Raw genomic sequence first — 23448 nt, forward strand, 5'->3', positions numbered from 1 at the left:
GAACTTCTTACACAGTTTATTTTTTCTCTTTTTTCATGTGAAGAAGAAAAGAGAAAAAATGAGCTGTGTAATCAGTTTAGCTAAAAAGAACAGACCGAAATTTAAAGAAAACTCAAGAACTTGAAAAGTGCAGAAGCGCACTGCAGAAGGTGTAACGAACAAATCTAAGATTCCGTTCACTGTCACTGTAATGGAAGTATATAGTTCATATCACATATATTATAGATTTTCAATACTGGCAGTGAATATCGGAACGCAATCGCAATGATGCGCTGTCGTACGTTGTCGGGTAATGTTAGGTCACGTGTCAAAGTACTGACGGTGACGGGATTGACGTCACTCGCGTCAGTTGACGTTGGTTGACACAAGGATTAGGCGTGTACGGGTTCCATTGCGTGTTCGTCGCAACGGTGAACATCGTCATGTGGAAGAAAGACAATGTTCGCACCATGATCCTCGAGCGTTCGCGCGACCGACGTTAAGGTAACGCTCGACCTCCACTTCGTGATGTCGCCAATGTCGATGTATGTATCAAGCTAGCAGCCTGAACGGCGAGCTCATGCTGCTCGACGAGTTCACGTAAATCCGCTCCGAGGCGAGACAGTTCCTGCGAGCGGGGGGGGGGGAGGGTGAGGTTCGCCGCCGTCCGGGTCCACGTCGCGGGTGTAGAACATGAACAAGAGCCACGCGAATAAGAGACTGAACCAGCTGCCGAGCTGGCTGTGGACCAACTCGACCACCCTGCCGCCGATCTATAAAATGGTGTGGGAGGCGGTGCGGGAGGATCGGGTCAGGTCGAATGGCGTGCAGACAGAGTTGCTCGTCGACACCAACAAGGTGTTCCCGCTGTTGCTCACCAGCCAGCTGCCCACGGAGGTGCTCGGACATATATGGAGCCTGGCCAACCAGAAGTACGCTGGACAGTTAACCGAGCAGGAGCTGTATATCGTGCTGGCTCTCGTGGCAGCCGCCCAGACGTCCTATACCTTCAATAGTCTCGACATATTGCATTTACTCCCCTTCCCGCCGACGCCCTACCTGAACATAGATTGCCTGATGAATCTGCAGCCTGCCTGCATGCAGGCAAACGCCCTGAAGCTTCAGCACTACGAGGAGCTCGGTAATAGTAGCCTTGGGATTGATGGGAAGTACGTTCCTGACGTTAAGGGGAAAACTAGGGCTAGAGCCTATGTGAACGCAGTGCCTGATGCGAGTATATCCTTTTCCAGCAATGCACTAGGAAAGTCATCCAGTTTCGACAGCAAGGCTCAAATATCTGGCGCAGCTGGGGGTACTTTCAATAATTTGTTTAAAGACATAAGACAAAGTCAGCGTGTTCAAGCCGATATTCCGTCTGCATCGTCTTTCGATGAGTCCTGTGATGAGTTTACAGAGTTTCAAAGCGCCCCGATCCCCAGCGTCTCCGCAATGCCGATCTGGGACAGTAAGCAGGGTTCCGCGATCGGTAGCAGACTCGCTAATCATAATCTAGGAGTGAAGAAAACGGTTGACAAAGTCAAGAGAAACGCCATCGGGACGAAAGTCGTGCATATCAATACCCAAATTCGCACTCCCGCACCCGCAAATCTGTCATATTCGTGCAAGGATCAGTCCGTGATAGAATCCACGTCCAACCTGTTTCCCAAATGTGGAATAAAGAATCAATCCAAAACAGTAATACTTAAAGACACTGTGATCAGAAATAACGACACGCCTAAGGATTACGGTGACAGTATCAACAATCTGGCGGGTATAGCGGAGCCTGTCAGCGGTGACAAAGAGGTATTACCTAAAGTGGAGCTAACACCAAAGGTAAATGACGCAGTAGATCTGCCAGTCTTGCGTAGAGCAAACGTGTCTTATGTCTGTGTCGATATATATTTTTTGCTGATTTATACGTTTATCTACGTAGGCCGTAGAAATGTCTGATTCTGTTCAACGAGATTTAATGAGTTTGCAACAAGTCGAGGATAAGTACAGCGCGTTGCGCGAACTAGTTCAGGAAACGTCCGTTGCAAACGATGCGAGCTTAGATTTAACTTTTAACAATCAGCCGGCCGACGAATTCGGGGAGTTCATGTCGGCGGAACAGCCACCGGTTAATCCCCCGATATCAGATGCTTTGGATACCGAGAGCTTTAGTAACATGTTTGCGGATTTTGAATTTAAAACGCTGAACACTAACGCTGACAGTGGTAACTTAGCAGATTTGAACTTTGTATCTGAAGTGTCTGAATCGTTAAATAATCTAAAGCTTGACGACGGAATCGAAGCACAGTTGGTAGAAGCAGGTTAGTGCTCTCATGCTCACAGTTTTTATTTTATTCCGCTTACATCCCACTTTGCTTGAATCTAGTAGTGTATATTATATCCTTAGGAAAGAATGTTCAAAAAGAGGATGCTATCTCGATAAATAGTATAGAGTTGATTAGCGGTCCATCCGAAGCACTGCCACGTTCTGGATCTGTACCTAGCTTAGATCTTAAATCATTTTTGCCTTCTAATGTAGAGGAAGAACAAGTTATAGAAGCTCCACAGCAGGTATACACGCACATAATCGAATTATCATGTTGAGTATGCGTTTGAGATGTATATATACATATTATGTATACGAGATGTATACATAGATACAAAGTACTTTCTTGTTGCAGACTATTTATTGGGAATGGAAGCAATATATGGAAAGTTGTGTTTTGCTACTACAAGTTGCAGCCAATATATTTACCAATATAACGTCGGAATTAGTCCTACAGGAAGTTTTAAATTCTGCCCAGGGATATAACTTTCTTTGCCGTAGGTATTTTCCAGCCGAGAACTATATCTTATAAAACATTTTTGGAAAGGATTGCGAAAATGTTAAATAATTAAATATGTATTATGTATATTATTTATTCGAAGTATATAACGGAATATATCTAAAAATAGAAAATATATTTTGTCACATTAGAATTAGCTGAAGTTGCAGCTGTTTGCAGACGCGTTAATTTTTCATACAAAGAGTTGGACATAAATATTATTGGATTCGATGATCTTTTAATGGACATTGATCGAATCTGGGCTGAAATGGAACCTTTTTATGCAAACATTCCGGTAAATATTATCTGTATGAATTTTGTTGTTTTTCTACATACTTAATTGATTTTATTAATTCTTTTACATATATATTATATTTTTTTTCCTAATATATGTATCCACTTTCATGTGTTTTAGAATACATTCTGTTAATATATTTCAGATTGTTACCGAGCTCCCCGCTTGGCCGTTACATCAGGGTGAATGTGTACCCTGTTCTTTGTGCTTGACAGTCATCACAAGTGGTCGAGTCGTGTATAACGATAATAATTATCACGTAACATGCGCGAATTTATGGCTCAATTGCGTAAACAATCAATTGCCAGTGATGCGATACTCTTTACTTTGCCAATCAGCTATATGCCCAGGAAGTCACATTTAAATACTAATCTTCACATTGCAATGTTTTCAAATGCAAATTATGAATATTCACATACAGATCTTATTAATGTAATATACAGAAATTTACATTAAAAATCATCTTTCAAAATCATCTTTCAAAATCATCTTTCAAAATCTTTCAATAGAATGCTGATAAAATTTGCATTTTATATAGCGAGATTACGCATGTATATAAGTAAAGTAAATCGCAGAATCAATATTCGTATAAATTATTTATCAAACTTATACTTTTCAGAAATTTTTGATGCTAGCAGATATATACAATACTCTGTCATTAAATTGGCCATGCAAATATATTTGCATATTTGGCTGAGAAAACGAACAATGAGATCGTATTTTAGTTGATCTGTATGATTATACAAGTGTTAAGAAAAAATTTAATATTACATTATTTACATAGGCATTTCTAGTAATTAACGTTGACTCGTGTCACGCGGCCTATACACTATTCCTCTGCTCTTCATTTCTCTGATGACACCAGCTGGAAGTCGTCCTGATACTGATATGGCATAAACACCTTTGCAAAAACGATCTGAGAAAGAGAATAGAATCTCTTATTAACATTGGCCATTACGACATAATTAGACTGAGATAAAATTTTAACTTTGAGAGTTCGCATAGTATTTTACTTGAATAAATCTTTATAATATATGCTACGCATATATGTTCCTAGATAAATACATACTGGCATTTGTAAGAATATGTCTGTATAAATGTACTATAAGTTTAAGAATGAAAATCTCAGAAATATATTTATTGAAGCATCTAAATATGTATCATAAATAATTTAAAAACATACACAAGTAATACCGGGATGAATGTATCGAAGAGTTTATATTTTATTGACTTTACAACTTTAAAATAAAAATCTAAAACAAATTCTTAAGGAAATCCAAAAGCAGAGACATAACAAGAAAGTTGCATGTCGGTAATAATTTATAAAAATTAGAAATTTATTAGTTACTTACTTATTCTTTGCCACTTGCACACCCAACTATCTTCTGGACTCATTACAGCAATCATTCTAGAAAGTAAAACAAGCAGCTAAAGTAAACATATGTGAAAATCGATTTTTTCTTTACAATATAATCTCTTATTGAAATAAGACATTTAATTCAAAGACAATTGATATTTAGATTAACTAAATTTAAGATATAAGTAAAAAATTAAAATTAGTATGTCATCCTTTTGATTTGATATTCTTAATAATTTCCACTTATAAATGCAAAACAGTTGCTAAACTAAATATATTTGTGAAATAGCTAATGTGTATTTTTAAAATTAAGCTTGTAGTTATTTCTACCAATGTCTATTAATTCTAATTTCCATCTATGTCATTCTTTAGCTTTTTCTAATTCTTAGAACTAGAAAAAAGTAAATTAAATCAATATAAAAGTTAATCTATATGCATAAATCTATATTGTATGAATAATTGCATATCTATTGCTATTTATTACCCATCAAAGTTTGAACTCGTACAGTCGAAAACATTATCCTTATTGTTCTTCATACGAAGAAATTCGTCACAATTGTCACATCCGTCTAATTCGAATTGGTCGAAAGTCTGCAAAGTGAAATTATGATTGCAATCATTTCGAAAATACAAATAAATTCTGCAATTGTCGCAATCACAGCCCAGTTAATTAACTGATTGTCATAATGATGTAAAATAAAATTAATGAAATACACACCTTAACCAAAGAGCATACCAAACATGCTCTTAATCCACGTAAATCTTTCGGCACGGTCTCCATTGACATTGTTATTATATGCACGTAATAATACGTGATAAATAATATGTCAGGTAAAACAATAAGCGATTTATTACGTTATAAATAAGAGAAGTAATTCGAATTACTTTGAAATCTTTCTGCAATATGTAGCGACGCGCGGATGATAACAAATAAATAACAGATTTAGGTTAGGTAGAATTAAATTGAGGTTAGGTTAAATTTAGGGCTTGCGCACGATGGAGCAAATATTAGGAACAAAAATAAATATTAAATTTTGGAAATGAAAATTCGAAATAAAAATTAAATACAACGCACACTGAATACAAGTAAGTATAAGATATGACTTTATTTTATTTATTTATATTCATTGCGCATTATATTTAATTTTTATTCCAAATTTTTGGTTTCCAAAATTTAATATTTATTCCTGTTCCTAATATTTATTCTATTGTGCGCAGGTTCTTACAGCTTTTGAAAATTTAAATTTTCAAGTACAATCAAATATAATAGTATTGATATTTTTAGCTAATAATATTTTTTTTTGTTTTATTTTTATTGAAAAATTCGAATTTTTATAGCATGTAAACATAAGTTATCAATAGTTGGATAAAAACGAAAGCAATCTGTGCTAAGGTTCGATAATTTTGAATGTTCAAAATTGACAAAGTATCAAAAGAATATATTCAAATAAGAAATGCTAGCAACTTTAAGAATCGCTATTCTCAAAATTTCTACAACTTTGCATTCGAAAATTCAAATTGCGAGGATTTAAGCTTAAAAATTAATAAAGAGTATCGGGAGAGTAACTAAAAGGATTCTTCTCGTATCACATATTTATTTGAGAAATCTTTGGTATTCTCAAGACATTTTTATTAGTTTTATAATATCGACGCTAACGTCACTTGGCAGCGAAAGATTCTGCGTTTCGCTTACACGTGGATATTTTGTGTAATTTCATAGAAATCATCAGCCGTTGCATCAGCATCGGTAGAAAGTAGTAGTTACACGTTAGTAAGGCTGTGTGCCAGGGAAATATGCGAGATATGAAAATATAAGACATGTACGAATGCATAGCTTCTCACGCGATTGTGAAATTTGATGTCAATTTAATATCATCAACATCATCATCGCCATTATCATCCTCATCATCATCATCATCATCATCATCATCATCATTATCGGAAAATATTGTCTCTGAATCTGAAATTCTACGCTTATTACGCAGTTTGGCTCACATATATAGCCACCGGAATACCAAACTGACTGTATGTAAAAAAAAGATATGGCTACTGCTCTTTACACGCATGAGTTAAAAAAACTTTGTTCTACAAGTAGCGGTAATGTCTTGGCATAAAGTGGAATTATGCTGCTGCTGCTGCTGCTGCTGCTGCTGCTGCTGCGTTTTCACAGTTAGCCGTGCGCTAGTCCTCATCCTTGAAGCGACGATAGATGGACTGAACATAGGTGAAGACGCACTTCCAATCCGGTCGTTGCATCATCACCATGTCTTCGACGTCGAGTAACGGCGCAATTCCAGCGACTTCGCTGCAAGAAAGAGAGAAGTTCTTGGATTTGCCAGGTTAGCAAAAAGGACGGATTTAATCCTTGAAAGTCCAAGATTGTTCGGCGCATCTCATCGCGAAAAATACAAAATAAATGTCGAATAAATCGAAATTCTTACTCGGCTTTCGTAAAAGCAAGTTCGAAGTTTTTCCTGCGATTTTCCGGGCGTAGAGAATTGTAATCGAAAGCATCCGGCCTGAAGTGATGGATCAACGCGCAGAATGCTAAGCCGTTATTCCAGCTTGTCGAGAAGTTTTCAAGCTGTACATTCTGAAACAGAAGGGGAAGGATCTGTTATCTGTGCACGAAAATTTCTTAACTGGAGCTTAAGCTTTTCTTATTTATCGCTAGCGCTCGCTCTTCTCTTCGAAGAACATAAGTCGTAGGATTGCCTCGATTACCGAATCGATATTACTTGTTACGACACAATGCACACATTATTTACCTCGTACTCTTTGGTTTTCGATCGACACCACGCCAGTAACCGCTCTTTGATTTGCGCAGCATTATCTCGTACAGTCGGTTCGGTAAATTTGAATCGAAAATCCGTTCCCGGTGACTTTAGAGAGCTAAAACGAACAAATTGGGACAAGAGATGAATCACTCGGCAAGATGTAAATTAACACAATGAGCGTCGTGCCAATCATCGATATTATTAGCCTCAACATAGTGTAAAAATATATGAAACTTGTGAATAATAACATTTGTAATTAACATTTACAGCTATTGTTAATGTTAACTTAAATTTACTCTAAAACAAAAAGTATACATCTGAACGTACAAATATGTTTAATTTTAATTATGTAAATATATATATATATATATATTTAAGTAAATATATATATATATATATATATAGATAGATAGAAAAATAAGAGAACCAAGTCTTAACTTTTTCCTTTGTAACATAAGATTTGTATATCTTTCTTTTCTGCTTTTTTTGTCAATCAGATTACCTTGCTCGTTGATCTCTGTCATGTCGAATCGACCAACGTGATCGTTAGTTGCACATCGTCGTGCAGTTTTAATTTTTATTCTCACCTTGACAAACTGGCGCTATTTTGCCTATCGAGCTGACGAAATTTGGCGAACGGCGACAGCGGCTTTTTCGGAGCTGAAAGATGAACGGAAGCACTGTAAAGCTACGAAGTAGCCGCTTGAAAACGAAGCGATATGTTAGACTCGTATCGAGATGCATACTAAAATCTGACCGAGATGTTAATGTCTCTCTACGTCTATTTTAATCGTCTATAACTCGTCTATAACTGAATCCTAATCATCACACAGGCGGTCTGAGGTTCTCTGCGAATTATTAGAAAATCTGGATTCAGCGAAATCGCGCGTCTCTCACTCTCGTCGCATGCCCGTCGCAGCGACATGCATTAGTCATCTTACGCAAACAAATTCAATAACAAGTTTAGTATGGGAGAAGAACAGATATGGCGATAGAACACGAAGAACACTATCACAAAAAAAAAAAGACGTGTCTGAGTGTAACTGACAAATTTGTCCAAATATCTCTTCTCTCGGCCAGTAACGAGAAGGTGACAAGACCTGTGTAAAAAAAAAATAAAAAAAAAAAAAAGAAGTAGAGTATCTCGAACTGAGTTCCATTGTAAAGTGGATGCTAATTCGTCGATCGGCGTCATGCACGAGCGTTGAAAAATATCATCTGTCACGTGTACACACGCACGCACAACGCACTTGTACTCCCATGAGGACGTCACGAAGTGTGGCGGCAAGTGTAGGATTTATCGATATCGTCTCGATATACGTCATAGTACGATAGGGATCCAAATTTTGCCATTCTCTTTCCGTAAACGAATACAAAGAGAAAGAAAAAGATGTCTGTAATCTTGATTTGAAAAATCTTCTATGTGTACTGACAAAGACATCTGCTCAGTGTAAGATTTCTTGTTGGAAAATATCGTACGGTTACAAAATCTTATTATTTCCAGTTTGCTTCTAAAGCTCAACTGTGCGTATTGTAAATAAATATTTGCAAAGTAGAATAAAGCTGCTGAACGAAATGTCAGAACGAAATTTCAGCTTAATATTTAAACTAATTATTATTTAATTCAAAATTCGAATTAGTATATAAATAAAAAGAAGACAGAAGGAGAAAATGGTAAATATGATACCGTTATTAATACGTAGTTGTAATTATAAGTCGTGTAACGTGTCACGAAGTATTTCACGAAAGATTGAAAGATTTTCTCTAAGTTTTCTCTAAATTAAATTTCTCAGAAAGATATTATTATAGTTGTAGAGGAAAAGTTAAACGCGTTCCACGAATACTGCAGCAAAGTATATACGCAGCTGTGATTCCACGTGTTTCGCGCTACGTTGTGAGTGGTGAAAAATTGTTCAACATTTTCGTCGAGCCTCCTCCTGCTTTCGAGGAGACGAGACCTCTCGGGAGGTCCGATTCGGGGGAGCTTCGAGTTATTCGGGCCACCACAGCATCGCTATGCTCCGCAATTGTACCAGCGCGCGTACACTACACACAGAGATTACACTCTTAGACACACTCGCAGCAGTGCACGCAAACTGCTGCGCCACGCTGCACGTAACAAACGGATCAACAAAAAACAAGGGCTGTGACTCACTGCTTTATTCGGGGATCGGCATGGTCCTCTTAGCGGACTCCGTCCGCGCTCGCGACTCTCGGGATTTTCTCGAGAACGAGAAAGGGGACGTTGGAAAAAGAAAAGAAAAGAAAAAAAAAAAATAAAGGAAGGGAAAGAGAGTGCCACGCGACACGCGTGAGGATCACGCGCGTGTAAAACGTCTGCTTTATACGTATTTACGAGACTGATTTTGCGACTGATTTCAAGTAAGCAAGTGTATTAATTTTTTTAAGCGCGTCGAAATCGATGCGTCGCGCGGTGTTCTCTCTGTTATTTTCTCTCTCTGAATTCAGAAATCGAATTTCACGTGGCGGCTTCGCGTTGCTCGACGCGTCGAGCTTTTTCCCCGCAGCGTCGACTTTTCCCACTTTTGCCAGGCGCGAGGCGATCTCGGGCGGGCAGAACGAAGAGTGATGGTGGATGGCACCAGAGGGGCGAAGAGTGATGATGGTCGTTGCATCGATCTCCACTACCGTCTCTCGTAATGGACGAAGACCATGTACTGGCATCAATTCCGCCGTGGTTGCACGAAACGTGCCGCTTTCGTAGAGAGCAGCTGTGTAGCAGCTTCGGTATCGGGAAACGGCGCCGACGAAACACACATTTCTGCTCTTCAAAGATGCGGTTTCTAATCAGTAAACCCGTTAGATCTACCGTCGTAACGTCATCAACTAGTACACGAAAAAAAACTTCGGCACGATTTTCAAACCTAGAATGATCTCGGCGATCGTGAAAAAAATCCCGGGAGTTATACACAGCCAATTAGATCGTAGATCCAGGTCTCATCAGGCGCGTACAAACGCTCATTAATGTATCTACGCTCAGCCTTTTCTTTTCATTCAAATTATCTACGGGAATGAAAGATGGCTAAATCATAGATTCTAAAGAAAACACGTAGCATTTTATATAAAAGTTAGATAATAAATTCACTTTTACGAGGAGGAGAGTATCAGTATAGGCCGTTATTCTCATGAATTATAAGTACTAGTCGAAGCCTGCTCGGAGGGAAATAGAGAAAGAGCTAAATCTCTGAGTTGACCTTGAAGCTTAGTTAATATTTACGTGAAATTGTGTAGTCTTATGTAAACGAAATACAATCGTATATTAATTCCCAACGTAAATAACAGTCTGATTAACCGACTACGTGTGCGATGATGCGTCGTCCTGGATGACCACGGCAATTGACAAGGCACGTGAATTAAAGTAAACAAAATCGCAGCTTAGCGATCCACCTTTGGCCAATTACACAATGCATTTGCGGCGATCGCAGAGGTGTTTTCATTATGATGTTCGCAGCGCGAGACATGTCGCCCGTGAAAAGGGTACTCGCGAACGTCCCGGATGTCACTTTTACCGCCACCAAATTTCCCAAGTGTACGTCGTACCCATGGGTACTACGACACGAGAAACACTGGCCGATCAGAAACGATGATCGTCGGCCTTCGTAGCCTCTTCGAAGATGTCGTCGAACACTTTGTCCACGTCGGCGCTGTTGAGACTGCCCACGGAAATCTGTGATACCGCAGGTATCGTCAGGCGCAGACTGTCGTCGCATATTCCTGGCATGGTGCGACTTCTGGACAGGCCGATCAAGCCACCCTTCTTCACTGAGTCGCGCGACGAGAAGCGCCTGCCCTTGGAGTCCCGCGTTTCCGCGGCGTTATCACCGGCCGGATTGTCGAAATACCTGCGTATCTTGTCCTCCATCTTTTTCACGCTGTCCGAGGACGCCTCGTACTGTTTTTTCATCTTAAAGGACGACGGTGACTTTGGCTTGGGCGGTTTTGGAGGGTAGGATCCGACGTTGGCGAAGGGTTGCGGCGGTAAATTACCTTGTGACGGACGCGAGGGGGACGCGTGATGACCCTTAGACAGTGCCAGCTGATGCCACGACTCGGACTTTGACAGGACGATGGATCTGGACGGCTTGTTGGTGCAGGACACGAGATACTCGTCGCTGGAGTCCATCCTGCCGCTGGCGCCGTTCGGAATTGGCGAGCGTTCCTTTTGGATGGGTTTCGTTTGGCCGCTCGGTTGCTCGTACTGTTCTCGAAGGGCGGTGATCCGGTTCTTCGCGCTGAATCCGGAGGACGGTGCTACCGACAGCAAACCGGTGACAACTGTCGCTGGCTCCAATCTCCTTGGCGGTTGCTGCCTTTTCGACGGTTCCTGTCTTCTCGGTGACTCCTGTCTTCTCGGCGGTTCCGGTTTCTTCGGTAGTTCCGATTTTCTCGGCAATTCTGGTCTTTTCGGCATCTCGGGTGGTTGAAATCTCAGAGGCTGACTATAACCGCTTGGTTGATTACAACTGGTGGATTGATTGACGGTCGTAGGCACATAATGATCGTTCAGCGTCGTTCGCTCGTTCTGCAATCGACGGACCAGACTCTGCTGCAACATGTTATGTCGTCGTATCTCGTCGTCCTCGGTCGTGGTGGTTTCACTGTCGGTCGACTTGGGCTGCGACCAGAGCTGTGAGAGTGATAAGGATGGTGAGGATCCAGATTCCGGTCTGGTATCGGGGATATTGAGCGTCATTGGAACGTCAGCGGACGCGACAGTTGCGATCGCGCAAGTGTATCGCGTGACTACACCAGCGTCCGCACTGATATCCTGATTTTGGATGTTCTCTTCTTCCGGCAGGACACCATCGCTCATACATGGAGGATCTTCCTTGTCGACTTCTTGCAGTGCGCTTGATATTCGTTCCTCGAACGGATCTGTGTTGGGTTTAACGTACGGGATATAGTTTGGATATTGCGATCGATTATCGATTGCCGGTTTAGGAAAGAGGAAAGAATTTTCGCATCGCGGACTCGTTTGAAAGGTCGGTTTCGGTGATCGATGCTCAGAAATCGCCTGGAAAGGAAGTTTCTCCGTCGGATATGGCACGCGAATGGCGTCTTCCTTGACGAGATCGCACGCGTTCTTGTTCGTTAAGGGCAGGACTTCGTTTCGCGAAGCGACGTCATAATTTCGATTCTGATCCAGAATAAAATGACTCGGATCTTCGGCTGGACGATAATTCAAATCTAACGTCGAAGCGGTATCGTCGTATCGAGGGGGCATCCAGGGTTCCTTGACTTCCACTGTTGGTTCGTCGTGGGTCTGAACAGATGCGTTATTGTACGTAGACGGCGGTCCTTTCGCGACCTTGGGAACAACTCGAAACACGCGTGCCTCCACGGGATAATTATCGCCGTTGACACCAGTCTGTATGGCCACGGACGAACTACCTCTGAGAGTCGCGTCGACCGGTGCGTTTTCTATGAATGCAATTCCGAACGAGTCCTTATTATTACATACGGTATCTGGCTGTTCAAAGACATCCTTCTCGCCGCGAAAATCAAACTTGTCTCGAATTGGTTCCTCAGCCGTGTGATGCGGCTGACTTGGACGATATTGGACCTGTGGTCCTTTCTCGGGGAACATTCTGAAGGAAATCTTTCCATCTACAACACCAAGCTTCTCGTTCGCCGGCGCCAAGTTCTTGCGATGCACATTCACGTGTTCGTTACGTTTGCGAGATTCCTCAATGCCTTTGGTCTCTGGAGCGGCATTCTTGCCGATAAAGGGTGCAAATTGTTTACAGAACTGGCGATAATCGAGCCGTCCGTTCTCGGTGACCATGTTGTTCGACTTGTTTTCGTTTCTATCGTGTTCGAGCCAGGGTGGCCGTGGAAAGGCGGACTTCTGGGTGTTCTCGTTCGCGTTAAGCCACAATGGCGGCTGGGCTTGAACGTTGCTATCCCTATCGAACATCTTGGCTTTCTCGCGTAAGGAATTTCCGGCAGGTGGCGCATTGTTCTTCTGCCAGTGGCCAGGTGGGGACTTTGGTGGGACATGCGGTTTTTCAATCTTCCGAAACAGCGACGAAGGCGCATGTTTGAAGCCCGCATCTGACTGCGATGCATTCGCATTCGCGAATGGAGAATTGTTATGTGCCATACCACCGCCGAAAGGTGTCTTTTTGGGATCTACGGAAGCCTGAGGAGACGTTTGGGGTGTATCTAGAAAACGTTTCGCGACGCTTTGCAGCCTGGGTGATAATTTCTCGCCGTCATTCGTAGTAGATGAGGGCTTATCGAAGGCGGTCTTGATATTCGAGAACCGACTGTTCCAATTCTCGTTCGTCAACGACGACATGTCCGTCGTCTTGGTGTAGCCGAAGGACTTGACGAAACCGGGCGTGGCGTTGTACGCCTGCGTCTCGTTATTTCGGCTAATCAGCGCCAGGAACTTCTTGTCGTTCTCCGTTCTAGGGTGAAACGACGGCACACCGAGATTGGACGCATTCGCGTTGATCTTGTCGCCCACGTTGATGGGACGTCGCAGAAGTACGCAACCGGGATTGTCGTAGCCGAGGCTCTCGGCCTGTAGCTTAAGATAGCTTGGTATGTCGATGGTATTAGCACGTTTGATCTTTGACTTTTTCGCCGCAAACTTATTGTTGTTGTTGTTGTTGTTGCATTTGCCGGCGCTGATCAGTTCTGCGCGTTGCCGAAGCACCGCCGCGAGTTTCGTTACCCGACTTTGCTCCTCGCTCGCCCTCTTGATCGCAGCTTCCTCGTCGTCAGTCACCTTCTCTTGGTGACCATCAACGCCACCTTGAGGATGAGTCTGATGGGTGTTCGAGTCATCCGCCGTTCCGGTCGCGACCACCGGCCGATCTACGTAATTAATCTGCGGCGGAACCAGCGGTCGATATACGCTATCCTTATTCTTGTCAAGGAACGATTGACGCTGATTAATCACGTCCTTTGTGTACTTGTCGTGGATCTCCTCGACGTGCGGCTTCTCACCGCTCGTCACGTTACGTAACGCGGGCAGCAGCGGCTCCGGTCGTTCAGTCGCGAATATCTGGTCGTTCAATCTCACCAGATCCGCGCTGCTCTCTTCCAGCTGCCTTCTCGCGTGCGCGATCTCCTCGGCGGAGACGCCGATGGTGTGTCTGACGGGACGCCGTCTTCGTCCGGGCGGCACGCCACCACTCTGCCACGCTGTGACGTCGATCGTTCTGCCTTCGTTGTTACCCGTTGACTCCTTCTCCTCCGCCGGCACCTGCAGCCGCGACAACAGGCTCGACACCAGTCGCAGGAGGTGTAGCTTGCTCGTGGGATCCGACACCCCGCCGTGCTTCGCGAGCGTCGCGACGTCCGTACGCTCGAGAGTCTCGCGTAAACGAGATAGCGCGGTCTGGATGTCCGACAGCAGCAGATCCTCCAGGAACTTGAGCTCGTCCCTTCTGGACACGGGCACGTCGTGGTCGCAACCGTCGCCGCCGAGTAACGCCTGTTCCATGGAACGGCGCACGCAGATCCGGTCACCGGCCCCCTCGCCGGGCGCGACGGGCGACGTCGCCGTCGGCTCGTCGCCGCCTCGCCGGCCACCCGCTGTCAGGGAACGCTCGAGCGCCTCGCGCAGACGTTCTACCAGTACCGGCAATGAATTCCACTCACCGACTACCGCGTTGGCACCGCCGCTGACGTGACGCCGCTCTCCGTCTCCGTCGCCGACGGAGGTAGTTGCCGATGGCACACCAACACCCGGTTCCGCCTGCCTCGCGACCACCCCCGACACCGGCACGCCGTCGTCCGACGACGCGCTTCTCGTGACGGTCGCCAGCTCTGCTGTGGGTGAACAAATCGAGTAATTCAGAAATCATTCGCTTAGTCTCATTAAGATTATTTAATTAAGATTATTCGTAAGATGTAAATTATATATTTGGTTTTTATTTATTTGTTTTTTTTTTATTTATTTATTTATAAATTTTGATTAGAATAAAATTATTGCGTTTTCATCATTTCTTGACTTCTGATTTCTCTCACCGAGAGCAATAGTAAATTTATTTGTGTTAGGTTTTCAAAATGGCCAATTTTATCGATTTATATCCATCATGTTGTGTACGTAATATTTATGTAATAATGGACTGTTATGTAACAAGAGTAAATATGTGTACTGTCCAGTAAGTAACTATATAGTTTATATATTTCATTTTTTTATATTGTATTTTATTTTGTTTTTCCGTACGTTGTAATATTTAACAAAATAATAATTTATGTAAACTATTATATAAAAATTATATAAAACTTGTATAACTAAGCAGATAACTCTGTAGCGTTGGATTAAAATTACGCAAGCATGATAAATTACGCACGTACCTATTATATTTTCTGAATACGCGGAGAAACCGTACCGGCGGCGAAATCGAACCTCCTTTGCTAGTCGAATAGCGGAAGAAAACTCACTGCTTTTCTGCCAGAACGAACGCTATTTTTAATCCGCGATTGAAGAGTCCGAGCGTAAATCTTGACAAGTGGTGCTTCTCGAAGATTGTACGTCCGATTACTCGCGTCGGTGGTTTACGCACACTCGCGTCTTGTCTCTCTCTTCCTAAAATTACTTTACAATGGTTTATCGTTCTAACAACATTCGTCATCAAGATTCTCCAAACATGAAAAATTCATTTCCAAAAGCACCAGTGTCGTGTCAGTCGCGCCTTACGCTCGGACTACAAATATCGCGTAGATAATATCGATCGTAGCAATCGAAAGGGGAGGCGTGTAAATAACACAAATTACTCTGTAAAATTTTTATCGAAAAATTTTTACTAGAAGAAATGACACCAATGACAAAGTATAACATCAACATATACGGAGAACTGAAAAAAAAAAAAACACTATCTTCCTACCAAAAAGTATCGATTCGAACGTTAGATTAAAAATTTAAAAAAAAATGACACTTCTTCACACGCTAAAAGTCGGGAAAAAAAGAAAAAAGAAACGCGTAATTTTCACACCGTGATTTCAGCACCGTGATCTTCCAACGTAACTCGCTCGCGCTTATCGCCTGACGAAGAGACCGCGCGTTGTCAAAGACCTCGCACGTCCGGCCGCCACGGCACGTCTCTCTTCGGCACGTCAACGAGTCGCGCGTTTTAAGAGAGACGCACGCGCCGGGAGCGGGTCGCGGGACGCGGGAAGGGCAGTTTGTTAGAAGCATTGTAAAACAACCGGTTCCGCGCGCGACAATCCGTCCCGCGCGTCGCGTTCGTCGCGCGCGCGGATCCGCGCTTCGATCGCTTTCGAACGATTTGCATTTTTAATCTTCCTCCTTTAGGGGTTGCGCGATCTCGACGACCGCGCATCCCCACGATCGATCGCAATGACCAAAAATGTCGAGAAAGGGAAAGCCACGGAGCAGTGAGTTTTGTTATCGGAACACGGTATTTTTACCCCGATCGCGATCGTCCGCTGCTACTTGCTACTGCTGCTGCACGCGGATGCGCGATTTCTTCGCGGCTCGCAAAGAGAAACGGGAAAAAGATGAAGAGCGAGGGGGGGAGAGAGAGGGGAGAGAGAGAGGAGAGGCGCACGCGAGCGGAGATCGCGCGCTGACCGGCTTCGGCTATCGCGCGCACGCTCGCTTTATTTAAAACAACGTACGGGGATTCTCTCCGCGCGGGATTTATTTTCGGTCGCTCGTTCGACGCCTGTGCAGCTGCTGCGCGAAGCGAAGCGAAGCGGGGCGAGGCGGCGCGAGGCGAGGCGAGGCGAAACGCGCTCGCGCACGCCGCGAAACTACTCGCGCACAAAGCCGAAGTCAGCCGAAGCCGAAAACGCTCCCGCGTTTCTTTATCGCGCGATTTTGCAGGGGGGGGGGGGGACCGTCTAATAACAGCTTCCCGCCCGTCTGTGCCAATCGATCACGTTTGTTGCGTTATTTATTATTGCACCGTTATTAATGCAACTCCATGCTACATTGATTGAAATTAAGTTGTAGACAACTTAATTATCATACAATTGTCATTGTATAATTTGATTGAAAAGTAACTAACCGGTAAATAACTTATTGTTCATCTTTTGTTAATTAAACGTTACTTATAAGGGATAATCCGAAGATATATTCTCTTTAATCTGTTATTTAAAAATGGGATAAAACAGCGGACGGATGCGCGCGTAGATACATAACATTGGTTGCAGCCTAGTTGTGTTGTGTTCTACTTTACTCCATCCGTCCATTCCATTTCTCTTTCCGGATGGAAAAACTTTTGTAGCGTAGCTTTTTTTGCTACGGAAACTTGTAAACATGACATCGGATTGCAAAATGACGCTTCTTGATTTAACAGAATTCGCATCGATTCCAAAATGTAACCATCCGTAACCAAAATGCGAGAAGCGACCGTACAAATTTTCCGCTTTATACATTCCGAACACGCTAATGTCTAGCCTGTGGTACTTCTCTTCTACTGGATCGCCTTTGTGCCAATTTTTCTGCTCTCTTTCTCCTCGTACTACTTTTACCTTCTTTCATTCCGTTCATTGTTCCGGTCTGAGCGCATTGTTTATACTATTTTTATATTCTTCTCTCTTCCCCTCCTCCCTCCCCCCTCCCCTCCCTCTTCTCTCTTTCTCACTTACTCTCGCCTTTGTCCCTGTCGATAATACTATTTTTAAAAAGCGCCATTAGTCTTTGTTGTACGATTGCGATATTTCATACTCCAAGAATTTATATCGGGCATTTCCATTGTAGTAGTCAGGTAGCTATGTAACTGTATATCGCTGCGAGAACGTAAGATTTGTAAATAACGCGGGAACCTGTGGCGCGGACCGAAATAGTTCGCGAGTAACGAAAGTTTAGATTTCCTTGAAACATACCGCGGAAACGCAGATCCGCGCTGCGTATCCGCGCCCGAACTATCCGCTGACGTCGCTATTCAAATAAACGCCTGAAACGTCTATGCGAATAATGGCAGCGCTAACGCAAACACGTCGACAACTTGGTGAGCAACGCCGATTGGATTTCCGACAAGCGCGATGGGGTAAACACGCGCGATCAACGAGCCGCGTGAGTTTGCGCGTTAAATTTCTTTCAAATCGATAGAACTTCCGTTTTAATCGGCGCGAGATGTCCCCAAAGAAATTTAATTCCAACGAATTTAATTTCTAACGCGTGGATTTTCCAATTTTGCATCGAGATGTCAAGTAGACGCTCCTTAAGACGCTCCTTATTTTTTTTTTTTTTTTTTTTTTTTATTTAATTCTTTTAAATTAAAGATTTGAGCCGAGTTCTTGAAAACGCGAAGTTTTCCGCGAATTTTCCTTATTTTGATACCACGTACATATAATGTATTGCATTATTTATCTATTTTCAACGCGCGCGCTTTAATCCCTCTCCGAGTTTACAACCCCAAGTTTAATTATATCAGGGCACCTAATGTTGGAAGGAGGTGACAAAAACAAAATGGCACGAGACCAAATTTTGAAATTCGCAGAAACCGGAGAGTGCACTTGTGAATTCTGGTGCACTATTTCAATGACACACTTTGCACACAATGTATCGTTATCCTAGTGTGTTACAAACGTGTAACGTGTAACATTTTCAAAATCTCTTCTCTTATCAAGTTATCAAGTTTTAATCAATACGTCCAAAAAGGATAAACTGTACGATTTCAGTTTGTTCATTTTGTTTTGTGACCAACAATTCTCAAATCAACATTACAAATCCGTTAATATACGGTGACGCTGCTTTTTGTTTGCTTTACTATTTTGACTACTTTATAATAACATAAATAGTCACGTTGAATTTCGTAATACTTGGCGTCCAATAATTTTCTGCATTTTTTCGTATTCAAAGTTGAGCCGTATTAAAAATCTCTCCTTACTTTTTCGATGATTGACTTAGAATTAAAATGTCAATTACCTGAGACCGACGTTTCTTCTTTTTGCGTCTCTTTTTGAGGACTCGGCGTTTCCGTTGCTTCTTCCTCCTCAATTTCCTCTCGTTCTATCTCCCTTATTTCTTCCTTCTCCTTAATTTCCTCTCGTTCCTCCTCCGACCCTCCCTTCGTAGACGATTTTTCCAACAGCTCTGAATCCGATTCTTCTATCGTGCTCGTCTCATCGCTGCTTTCTGCTGTTTCTATGATTTCTGTGATTTCATCTTGAGCATCATCCCGCTCCGACGCGTCCTGCGGATCTGCAAAGGCGAAAGTTGAAGTTATAATAATTGCCCAACGATACACCCGCATGTTCGTTAATCGGAAAGAAATAAGAAGCGATCATCCGCAATGAAAGATGTTTCTTTGTGAAATGTAACAAATGGCTTGAAAAATTAAAGTCCTCGATGCTCGTTAGTCGTGAAATTTTGTGCGTCATAGCGGAGAGATATTTAATGCTCGATATTAAATATCGTTGGACAGGCTTGCATTTTTTTTTTTTTTAATCGCATCCGATTTCTGTAACTCAAAAAATTGATTCGTTACACGAAATAAGATGCAACGACTTCTTATTATTATATGTCTTTCAAATATTCCATTAGTCGAATCTAAAAGTAAGTAAAGGACATATTTTTATAAATAAGACGTATAAAAATATATATATATTGGAAACTTGTGCCTCGTGATCAGTCTCTTAAATTCTGTTCGATTCGTGAGAGGCACAAGTGTGCGCGATTCTTATTATTTTTGGCCGTTTTTCGCAGACAGGCGGAGGATCTTTTATAAAAGATCGATGACGTAGCTCGGCGAGCGCTTCTTGTTAATAAACAATCGTCAGTGCAGCGGCGAAACACAGCGGCATTATAAATCGCGGAAATGCGATGTAACAGGATGTAAACTGTTTGCACCCCCCAGAGGCAGTAGACAGAGGTAGTAGACATTTTGATACGTGCGAGAGGGCGATCGTCCAGAGTCTTTGGGTTAATACGCTCTGCATTCCGTTACACATTTTTACCGTTGTATCATATATTGAACATTACATTTTTGCGCGCATACGCTGAATTACGCCCGTGACTTGCCGTGACTTCCTCCACGGACACTCGTTTATCTATCTATCGATGATACTCAAACAACATGGTCGTGACGGAGCTCGTAAAGGGGCCCTCACCTTCTTTCCCCGACATTCCGGCACGCTGCCTCTGACTGGGCGCCTGGAAAGGTAAACACAATTGTTACGAAACAATAATAACGACTGCAGCTTTACTTTGTTCCTATCACCAATTCTTACTAAGATAGAAAAGAATTACCACTCGATCTTTTTTTATTTCTCCATCTTTTTTATTTTACTTTATACTTGTCATCTGCTAAATTTACTTTAATTCAATGACTAACGACGTAAAGCGTGATGCGAAGTTTTATAATTTATAATTATTAAAAAAATATACAGCCGCAAACTTACAAAATTATATTTAAAAAATTATATTTTTTTTAATTATAATAAATAAAAATTTACTTTTCCTACTATGTGTGCGTTCCTATTTTGTGTGCGTCGTCGATGTGTTTATATATTTCTTTCTCGATTAATAGACTTACGATGAGACATTGGCGATTTAAATCTTGTAAAATTGAATTTAAATTTAATTAGTTCGGAATTTCAATACGATCGCGTATTCAAACGAACCTGATCTTCAGAGAGATCATAAGAATTACGATTGGATTAACATTTGGCTGATTGGTGTGCCACGTGAATCGAACGCCTACCTTCTTCTTCGCGACGTTTCCCAAATTTGTCCTAGATCGATTTTCAGATTGGAGAACGGGCCTATTAGAGAGAAACCACCAGAGACGGAAGAGGGAAGTGCACGGTAGCACGCACGTCCGGTACGTACACGCGAGGTACGCGGCATTCGTTCTAAGTTCGAGGCATCGGCACTTTCGAGGCTTCGAGGGCCGTTTCGCGCGGAAATAGCTCTGACCCTGTTTTTCGTACGTTCGGAAAATTGGGAAGAAGCGGGCTAGACAGCGCGCTGATTTGCACGCGGGACGACCATGATAGGTAAGGCGGTAATGGCGAACACGGTGTGTGCCACGAGGTCGCATTTTATAAATAGGCCGAACGAGTTGCAGCGCGTAGGTAGACGCTTTTGAGTGCTCCCGCGAGGAAGTGCTCGCGTTTCGCTCGTCGTGATTTCGAGATTTCATTATCGCGAACTCGCGCGAACTCGCGTTTCGACGAATGAACGGGACCGCCGGGGAAATTCGATCGAACAGATTGAAAATAATTCCCTCCGACTTGACTTCCCTCCTTGCGATTTTTTTTGTTGATTTTTTTTGGTCGCGTCGAAAAAGAATTTTATATATAGCAGTCTCTGTTTAATTTGCTTCAAAAATAAAAAAAAAAAAATAATCTTTTTCTAAGTTTAACTTTCTTAACTTTCTAGATTAACTTTTTTAAAGTTTCTGAAAAAAAAAACGACTGTAGATTATTGCGTTGAATTTTGTCTTTGTTTTAATAAATGTCCAGCAAAGCCATTATAAAAATTATATTATAATATCATAAAGCATATTCTAAAATGTTTAATGTTTTTTTCTAGACTTTATGGATATTCTTCCATTTTCTTGTTTTGTCCGAAAAGGCAAAACAAGCGATAATATATCTTCTTATTTTTTACCTTACCTTTTCAAATAAATGAATAAATAACTTATTATTTAATGTGATATCATTTAACTTTGTGTATCCGTTTGTTACATGTCCTAGATCGCGAATTATTAACTTTAATCCCTCCGGACCCAATTTCATCCCTCCGAACCTATTTCGTCTTTACACGTTCCGATTGCATAGCCGTGACTTTTAGTAAATGATTCTATATGGCAGCATGCCAACGATCACTTTACCATCCTGTTACTTGAAGCTCGCCGACTCACGATGACGGCCTCGTCGAATTTTCGCTTCGTCGACGGTCACGTATTTTCGGATACAGGAATGCAGTTTTCATAGACCGCGCTCCCGTTTGCGAACTTGACGAAGTTACCGAAAAGTATTTTATAAAAACCACAACCAATCGAAATTCAAGTGAAATATTTTAAAAGAGCATGCTATGCAAAATATCAATCAAATCCTTAAAATGTGTTTTTTTTCTAAAATTATTTCAATATAACGATTATAAATATAACTTTGTTTTTAAAATATGTGAAAGATCAATTTCATCTTCAACTACTTCTTCTTTTATGTTAAAAATAAAAAACAATGAGCATTATCCACGTGAATTTCATATTCATCTTGATATTTTTTTATAAAAAAATTTTTTTAAAAAAGATTTGAGAAATATTTGATATTCTTTTATAAAAAAAACTTTATGAGAATTTTTTTATAAAAAATTTGAGAAGTGTTTCGTGTGTGTGTGTGTGTGTGCCAGAAGCTTTGGCGCATTCAGAGTAAAAATAACATTTATGATGTTAATAATAAACCATCCACTCATAACCTAAAACTTCTGAAGGCTTTTTTTAATAATTATTTTTTATCAAAATTTGATTTTAAAAAATCAGTATTTTAATAATAATTTGATTGGTATTTTAAGTCATCTACCTATAACCCGCGTCGCGATTCTATAATTATCTGATTTGAAAATCTTAAATGTAATAATTAAAATTTCCTAAAAGATTCTATAAAAAGTAATTTAGATTGTAAGAAGGGAAGATGTGTACTAGTTAAAAAATTTTCTACGCCGTTGTAAGATAAAATATAATGCTTTCATTCAACGTCATATTTTATTATCTATTCAATTTGTTCACCTTTATAATAACACATGCACATACAACAATAATCCTACCCTAATTTCATATAAAATTAATTTTAATAAAAATCAAGAATAACTGATTTTTTTTACTTCAGTCATTAGCGGTATCGAATAATAAATTCCGAAGAAAAAATCTATTATTAGTTGCGCTAAGAAATTTAGGATTTAATCACCAACTTTATGATAATTTAGCTTTAGCAATTACGAAATATCCAAATATCATCACATCATCAGCTGTCTGATCGTGTTCGAGAGTGATTCGCCGCTTCGGAAAGTTTATACAGTCTTTTTTTAATTCGGACTCGCGAGAAACGCCGAGAACACGCCGAGATCTCCGGCGGGGGAAGGGGCGGATGCGAAAGGGGTTTCGGATTTTACCTTTAAGGATCGGAGGACCAACGTCGGATGGCAGTGAGAGGCCCAAGCCTTCGGGTGACTGCGACGAGCGGCCGTCTCGCCACCACCGAACTCTCGCTGTTCCGGTGATTATTGCTGGCGGTGGCGGCGGTAGTGGTGATGGTGGTGGTGGTGGT

The 23448-nt window shown here is 41.7% G+C and overlaps 3 protein-coding genes across 8 annotated transcripts; 1 reads left to right on the plus strand and 2 right to left on the minus strand.

The window, feature by feature from the left end:
- Window positions 1-289: 289 nt before the first annotated feature.
- On the plus strand, window positions 290-4244 carry LOC105425505 (uncharacterized). 2 transcript variants are annotated; one of them, XM_011636310.3, is made up of 7 exons: window positions 290-1148; window positions 1230-1812; window positions 1913-2291; window positions 2378-2541; window positions 2652-2793; window positions 2948-3090; window positions 3236-4244. In XM_011636310.3, exons 1-7 carry the CDS (start codon window positions 673-675, stop codon window positions 3452-3454), a joined length of 2106 nt encoding a protein of 701 aa, XP_011634612.2. In that variant the 5' UTR covers window positions 290-672; the 3' UTR covers window positions 3455-4244. The 2 variants fall into 2 exon arrangements, with proteins under 2 accessions (XP_011634612.2, XP_011634611.2); XM_011636309.3 differs by having other exon boundaries at window positions 290-1812.
- spt4 (Transcription elongation factor subunit spt4) lies at window positions 2874-5434 on the minus strand. The gene is made up of 4 exons (XM_011636308.3): window positions 5166-5434; window positions 4932-5038; window positions 4443-4498; window positions 2874-4006 (listed from the first exon to the last, which is right to left on the minus strand). The coding sequence occupies exons 1-4, from the start codon at window positions 5232-5234 to the stop codon at window positions 3888-3890; spliced, it is 351 nt and encodes a 116-aa protein (XP_011634610.1). The 5' UTR covers window positions 5235-5434; the 3' UTR covers window positions 2874-3887.
- Window positions 5435-10434: 5000 nt separating this feature from the next.
- On the minus strand, window positions 10435-23433 carry LOC105425503 (uncharacterized). 5 transcript variants are annotated; one of them, XM_025217866.2, is made up of 4 exons: window positions 23294-23433; window positions 20287-20329; window positions 19103-19378; window positions 10435-15027 (listed from the first exon to the last, which is right to left on the minus strand). In XM_025217866.2, exons 2-4 carry the CDS (start codon window positions 20300-20302, stop codon window positions 10820-10822), a joined length of 4500 nt encoding a protein of 1499 aa, XP_025073651.2. In that variant the 5' UTR covers window positions 20303-20329; window positions 23294-23433; the 3' UTR covers window positions 10435-10819. The 5 variants fall into 5 exon arrangements, 4 of the variants coding, with proteins under 4 accessions (XP_025073651.2, XP_088940457.1, XP_088940459.1 ...); XM_089084331.1 differs by having other exon boundaries at window positions 10435-15030; XM_089084333.1 differs by lacking the exons at window positions 19103-19378; window positions 20287-20329; window positions 23294-23433 and adding exons at window positions 15562-15655; window positions 16214-16506.
- Between the last annotated feature and the right edge of the window lie 15 nt (window positions 23434-23448).

The sequence above is a fragment of the Pogonomyrmex barbatus genome, unplaced genomic scaffold (assembly GCF_055798465.1).
Source record: "Pogonomyrmex barbatus isolate J1 unplaced genomic scaffold, ASM5579846v1 scaffold8, whole genome shotgun sequence".
In the NCBI taxonomy this organism is placed as follows: domain Eukaryota; kingdom Metazoa; phylum Arthropoda; class Insecta; order Hymenoptera; family Formicidae; genus Pogonomyrmex; species Pogonomyrmex barbatus.

What these genes read in the sequence shown, in the direction of transcription:
- LOC105425505 (XM_011636309.3), top strand. Translation starts at nt 673, where the DNA reads ATGAACAAGAGCCACGCGAATAAGAGACTGAACCAGCTGCCGAGCTGG. An exon ending in AAGTGGAGCTAACACCAAAG is followed by an intron (nt 1,813 to 1,912) that starts GTAAATGACGCA and finishes TTATCTACGTAG; the next exon opens with GCCGTAGAAATGTCTGATTC. An exon ending in CTTTTTATGCAAACATTCCG is followed by an intron (nt 3,091 to 3,235) that starts GTAAATATTATC and finishes AATATATTTCAG; the next exon opens with ATTGTTACCGAGCTCCCCGC.
- spt4 (XM_011636308.3), bottom strand. Translation starts at nt 5,234, where the DNA reads ATGTCAATGGAGACCGTGCCGAAAGATTTACGTGGATTAAGAGCATGT. An exon ending in TGGTATGCTCTTTGGTTAAG is followed by an intron (nt 5,039 to 5,165) that starts GTGTGTATTTCA and finishes TTCACTTTGCAG; the next exon opens with ACTTTCGACCAATTCGAATT. An exon ending in ACGAGTTCAAACTTTGATGG is followed by an intron (nt 4,499 to 4,931) that starts GTAATAAATAGC and finishes TTTACTTTCTAG; the next exon opens with AATGATTGCTGTAATGAGTC.
- LOC105425503 (XM_089084331.1), bottom strand. An exon ending in AGAAGAAACGTCGGTCTCAG is followed by an intron (nt 15,031 to 19,102) that starts GTAATTGACATT and finishes GTTCACCCACAG; the next exon opens with CAGAGCTGGCGACCGTCACG.